The sequence below is a fragment of the Phocoena phocoena genome, chromosome 3 (genome assembly GCF_963924675.1).
Source record: "Phocoena phocoena chromosome 3, mPhoPho1.1, whole genome shotgun sequence".
Lineage (NCBI taxonomy): Eukaryota > Metazoa > Chordata > Mammalia > Artiodactyla > Phocoenidae > Phocoena > Phocoena phocoena.
In genome coordinates, this window is record NC_089221.1 from 43402607 (window position 1) to 43408606 (window position 6000).

Consider the following 6000-nt stretch of genomic DNA (forward strand, 5'->3'; position numbering starts at 1 on the left):
TTTTGTGCCAGTACCATACTGTCTTGATTACTGTAACCTTGTAGTGTAGATTAGTCAGGGAGCCTGATTCCTCCAGCTCCATTTCTTTCTCAAGATTGCTTTGACTATTCGGGGTCTTTTGTGTTTCCATACAAATTGTGAAATTTTTTTTTCTAATTCTGTGAAGAATGCCATTGGTAATTTAATAGGGATTGCATTGAATCTGTAGATTGCTTTGGGTAGTAGAGTCAGTTTCACAATATTGATTCTTCCAATCTAAGAACATGGTATATTTCTCCATCTGTTTATGTCATCTTTGATTTCTTTCATCAGTGCTTTATAGTATTCTGAGTACAGATCTTTTGCCTCCTTAGGTAGGTTTATTCCTAGGTATTTTAGTCTTTTTGTTGCGATGGTGAAAGGGATTGTTTCCTTACGTTCTCTTTCTGATTTTTCATTGTTAGTGTATAGGAACGCAAGAGATTACTGTGCATTAATTTGTATCCTGCCACCTTACCAAATTCATTGATTAGTTCTAGTAGTTTTCTGGTGGCATCTTTAGGATTTTCTATGTATAGTATCCTGTCATTTGCAAACAGTGACAGTTTTACTTCTTCTTTTCCAATTTATATTCCTTTTATTTCTTTTTCTTCTCTGATTGTCATGGCTAGGACTTCCAAAACTGTGTTGAATAGGAGGGGCAAGTGTGGACACCCTTGTCTTGTTCCTGATCTTAGAGGAAATGCTTTCAGTTTTTCACCATTGAGAATGACGTTTGCTGTGGGTTTGTCACATATAGCCTTTATTATGTTGAGGTAGGTTCGCTCTATCCCATTTTCTGGAGAGTTTTTATCAAAAATGGGTGCTGAATTTTGTCAAAAGCTTTTTCTGCATCTATTGAGGTGATCATACGGGTTTTATTCCTTAATCTGTTAATATGGTGTATCACATTGATTGATTTGCATATATTGAAGAATCCTTGCATTCCTGGGATAAATTCCACTTGATCATGGTGTATGATCCTTTTAATGTGCTGTTGGATTCTGTTTGCTAGTATTTTGTTGAGGATTTTTGCATCTATATTCATCGGTGATATTGGCCTATAGTTTTCTTTCTTTGTGACATCTTTGTCTGGTTTTGGTATCAGGGTGATGATGGTGGCCTCGCAGAATGATTTTGAGAGTGTTCCTCCCTCTGCAGTTTTTTGGAAGAGTTTGAGAAGAATAAGTGTTAGCTTGTCTCTAAATGTTTGATAGATTTCACCTGTGAAGCCATCTGGTCCTGGACTTTTGTTTGTTGGAAGATTTTTTTTTTTTTTTTTGGCGGTATGCGGGCCTCTCACTGCTGTGGCCTCTCCTGTTGCAGAGCACAGGCTCCGGACGCACAGGCTCAGCGGCCATGGCTCACGGGCCCAGCTGCTCTGCGACATGTGGGATCTTCCTGGACCGGGGCACGAACCCATGTCCCCCTGCATCGGCAGGCGGACTCTCAACCACTGCGCCACCACGGAGGCCCCTGTTGGAAGATTTTTAATCACAGTTTCAATTTCATTACTCGTGATGGGTCTGTTACTCTTGGTTCTTATAGATCTCCCTGCTTCTGTCTTTGATCCTCTACCATTTGTTTTCCACACAGCAGCCAGAGTTTAAAATCCTAGACCCCCTGCCTAAAACCCACCAGTGGCTTCTGTTGTATTTTGAATTCAATCCAAACTCCTTCCCATTGCTTTCAGGACCCTTCCTTATCTGTCCCTTCCTGACCTCACCTCCCACCACTTCCCGTTTATGTTCCCATTTATGCTTTTCCTTCTGCCTGGAATGCTTTCCCCAGCATGAATGTGGGCAGTTCCTTCTCATTATTCACATTAGCTCAGATTTCACTTCTCCAAGGAGTCTTCCTTTGCCACCCTATCTAAAGGTGCTAACCTCCTACCCACTTTACCCTACTCTGTATCACCCCATTTTATCTGAAATAATCTTAGGTTATTTATTGTCTGAATTCTTGAGCCAGAAGGTAAGCTCCTCGAGAGTAGGGATCTTGTGTTTCTTGCTTCTTGCTATTTATTTTATTACCCAGAGAGTGTTTGGCAAATTGTAAGTGCTCAGAAAATGTTTACCAGATGAATGAAGTTGGAGGATGAACATGGGGAACACAATTTCTGTCAGTATTATTCAGGGAGAAGAGAAATTGAATGAATTTGAATTAAATTGAAAGAAAACGTTTAGGGTATATGTTGCTGAAGCTACTGGAAGAAAACATTAATCTTTGATTTTTGTCAAGAAAGTAAGGGGCTCAACCTGCTACTGACTTTTGTTCTCCTTTTCTCAAAGGTGTCTTTGAGATTTTCATTATAACTTCTCTGGTTGGAGGTGGCCTTCTTATTCTCATCATCCTGACGGTGGCATATGATCTCAAAAAACCCGAGTGAGTTTGTAGACAACAGTGTGGGCCCTCAAAATCGGGGGTGGAAAGGGGTGGAAGACACCATGGGTGGAAGAGGGCACACTACCATTAAGGGGTGTCCATTCATTTATTGAGTTGATACATATGTATTGAATTTATTGTATGCCTTACACTGTGGCACATCAGAATTCTAACCAAACAGGAGGACTTGTACCCCCGACAGCACTGTGCACCGGGCCTAGGGCTTTTTGAAGCCAGGGAAGTGCCAGCTGCCCCACAGGCCTTGTCTGCTGTGTTCGGCATCTGAGACTAGAGTTGAGGAGAAGATCCTCTCTCTGTGTGTCTAGAGGGCACCCGTGGCAGCAGCAAGGGCCCTCAAGGCCACCAGCCTCTCTCCCAGGCAGAGCAGGGAGCAGGGTGCCCATGGAGTTAGAGCACTGGCCAGCGTATGCCCAGCACAGGCGGGTCCTTGCTTGTGGCGCAGTGTCGGAGGGCTCGCTGAGGGCCATTTGTCCTGCCTGCTCTGGCCACTGTAGGGAAGGAAGCTTGTCTTCAGGGTCTTGTGCTTTCTCTCTCCGGAGAGCCTCATTCTACCCTGAAGGTCAAGGGCTCTCTCCCCATTAGACCGCTCTCTCCAGACTTACACAGTCGTGGGCCTTCTCTGCCAAGCAGCTGTGCTTAGTTATGGCCAAGCTAATGTCAACCTGAGTCAGCTTTGGGTTGTAAGCGAGTCATCAGCACACGTTCTCGTACATTTTGCACGTCCAACAAGCTCCCAGGTGGTACTGATGCTGCTGGTTGGGACCACACTTTGAGAATCACTGCTCTGAAGTGTGGGTGTCTTGTAAGGCTTAGCGTGTTACCTTTCCTGGGGAATAAATCTCAAGGAAATGGCTCTGTGATGGTGTGATTTTCGGCATCAGAACCAGGGGGTGGAGATGCAGGGGTGGGAGAGCAGGGAAGAGTAAGAAAAGCTTTGCCTGGGGAAAGGTCTCCTCCCATCACGTCCCATAGTTGACTTGCAATTTCACTCCCCAAAGTACTTTGCTTTCCCATTTTCTGTCAGGAGGCTGTGAGCTTGCCCTTATTCAATAGGGAGCCATACGATTCCCTGCATCGAAGCCCTGCTCTTTTGGCTTGGCCATGCAGTAGAAGTAAAATGCTTCTTGGACTCACTTCCTATTTTAAAATCTTATCTCTTATTAGCAAATTAAAGCACCTATGTTGGCCCAGTGTCCCCAACCCTGCTGAAAGCAGTATAGCCACGTGGCGTGGAGATGATTTAAAGGTAAACACTCCTGTGTTTGTTAAGGAGATTGTTGAGCAGGCTGGTTGTGGGAGGTGGACAGGGTGATGGACTGAAGTTTGCATAGGGTTCACATAAAGAGAACTCGAGGTTAAAAAGTCCCAGGGAATGGCTGGCAGAACAGGTGGAATCAGCCTTCCTGGAATGACTTTGACCTCATTCTTTGGACAAGAGGAAAGGGCTTTACTAGGCTCATAGGACCCAGTGTTCGCCGGGCATAAAACTGGTCCTATAAAGGGTGCCACGGAAGAAACACTGGCCCTACCCTTAAGGACCTGACTGTCTAATTAGAAAGCAGGAGAACCCAGCTATAAGATTGGAGACCATTTAAAAAGCAGCCAAGAGCAAGTTAATCTAGAGACCACCTGGGGACCCGAGGGGCCGCTAACGTGCATTTCTGTCCAGAGGCTGGGGCAGGCTGCATCAAATTGTTTTTCTCCGATTGGAGACATTGGCAATGGGGTTTTCTAGGGAGTTATCCATAATAGAAACCTCCCATTTTCATACATTTTTAAATTGAAAACTGTTCTGAAATTTTAAGGTTTAATTTCTCGGTTAAGTAGAAAGAAGCCCAATCAAATATAACCTTTAAATCCTTGTTATTGAAAGACTGTATTCCTTGATACGGAATTTTTAATATTAGCCCCTGTTTCAACTCAGAAGTCTTTTTTTTAACACGGACGTGAAAATTATTTTTATTATTTATTTAATTAAATTTTGGTTGTTTCTATTTTCTTCTCTATCATTCATATGTTACCTTATTTCATTTCCTGCTTACCAAAAATTATTAAGAGAGTGAACTAATTCATAGGCAGTCTTGTCTGATGTCTAAAATGTTTTTTGAATCATCTGTAGGTCTGGCCTCTGTAGCAGTCACTTATTAATCACTCACTATATGCCAGGCAGTGAGCTAGGCTCTGGGGATACAAAGATGTCGGACACCACCCCCACCAGGAGGCCACCTTTGATTTTCTGGTGATGTTGGACAAGTTATTTGTCTTTGTGATAATTCTAATTTTGATGCTTCCATCTTCACTGGGATTTTATGAGCATATGATTATGTGGAAAATAGCCTTGAGCTCTCTAGAAGAAGAAATTGTTTGAATACACTGCATTCTTCTCAGGAAATGGACCACTCTTGCTAACCTCCCATGGAAGGGCACCACTTCTGGCCTCTAAGAGGGGGGCTGGTCCAGAGGTGGGGCTTTGGCTGTCCCAAGCCTAATAGCTTTTGGCTACATCATATGTGGCCCCCAAATGACCATTGGGGTGTCCCTTTCTCTTTTCCAGGATAAACTAAATCTGAAGGAGTTTGATGACTCTGTGAACACAGAAGAAGATGGGATTCTAAAACCATGTTCTGCCCCCAGTGACCTTATTGACAGGTTGGTGGTAAATTTTGAGAATTTTCTGGAAGTGGTTTCCACAGAGGAACCTGAAAAGGGTCAGGAAAATATCTTGGGAGGGGAAAAGAATGAGTACACGACCTCCCCATATGGGACTTATTGTCCCTCAGTTTCAGTCGAGATTCCACCGAGAGAATCGCAACACCTATGTCCTGGAACGCCAGAGGGGATCTGCTCAGAAGCCAAAGAGCATCCTCTCCCTCCTACCCAAGGTTTAGGGCCAGACCATCTCTGTGGGGAAGGAGCACCAAACCCATACTTGAAAAATTCAGTGACAACCAGAGAATTTCTCATGTCTGAAAAACTTCTGGACCAAACCCAAAGAGAAGTCTAAATGCCGCCACGGCTTGAATCCCCCTACATCTCAGTGTGCATGACTCACAGAGAGAAGACTTGGCTACAAGAGCTTCCTTGGCGTCTCCCCATCCCGCTTGTGTTAGAAAAAGTTTCGCACACCCCCGAGTGACTCGTTGAGCTTGGCTGACCCAGACGTGTAGCTTGCTTGAGAAGAAAGGATGGTGGACTTCCCTGGTGGCGCAGTGGTTAAGAATCCGCCTGCCAATGCAGGGGACACGGGTTCGAGCCCTGGTCTGGGAGGATCCCACATGCCGTGGAGCAACTAAGTCTGTGCGCCACAACTACTGAGCCCACGTGCCACAACTACTGAAGCCCACATGCCTAGAGCCCATGCTCTGCAACAAGAGAAGCCACCGCAATGAGAAGCCTGCGCACTGCAACGAAGTGTAGCCCCCACTCTCCGCCCATGCACAGCAATGAAGACCCAACGCAGCCAAACATAAATAAATAAATTAAAAATAAAGATTTAAGGGCTTCCCTGGTGGCACACTTGTTGAGAGTCCGCCTGCCGATGCAGGGGACACGGGTTCGTGCCCCGGTCCAGGAAGA

At 44.9% G+C, this 6000-nt stretch overlaps 1 protein-coding gene across 1 annotated transcript in view; it reads left to right on the forward strand.

The window, feature by feature from the left end:
• Positions 1 to 5428, forward strand: part of IL31RA (interleukin 31 receptor A) — a 29267-nt gene extending 23839 nt beyond the window's left edge. Inside the window, 3 exon segments of the mRNA XM_065873646.1 lie at positions 2310 to 2403; positions 3589 to 3670; positions 4979 to 5428. Of these exon segments, the coding sequence (XP_065729718.1) occupies positions 2310 to 2403; positions 3589 to 3670; positions 4979 to 5428 (626 nt within the window).
• The last annotated feature ends 572 nt before the right edge of the window (positions 5429 to 6000 follow it).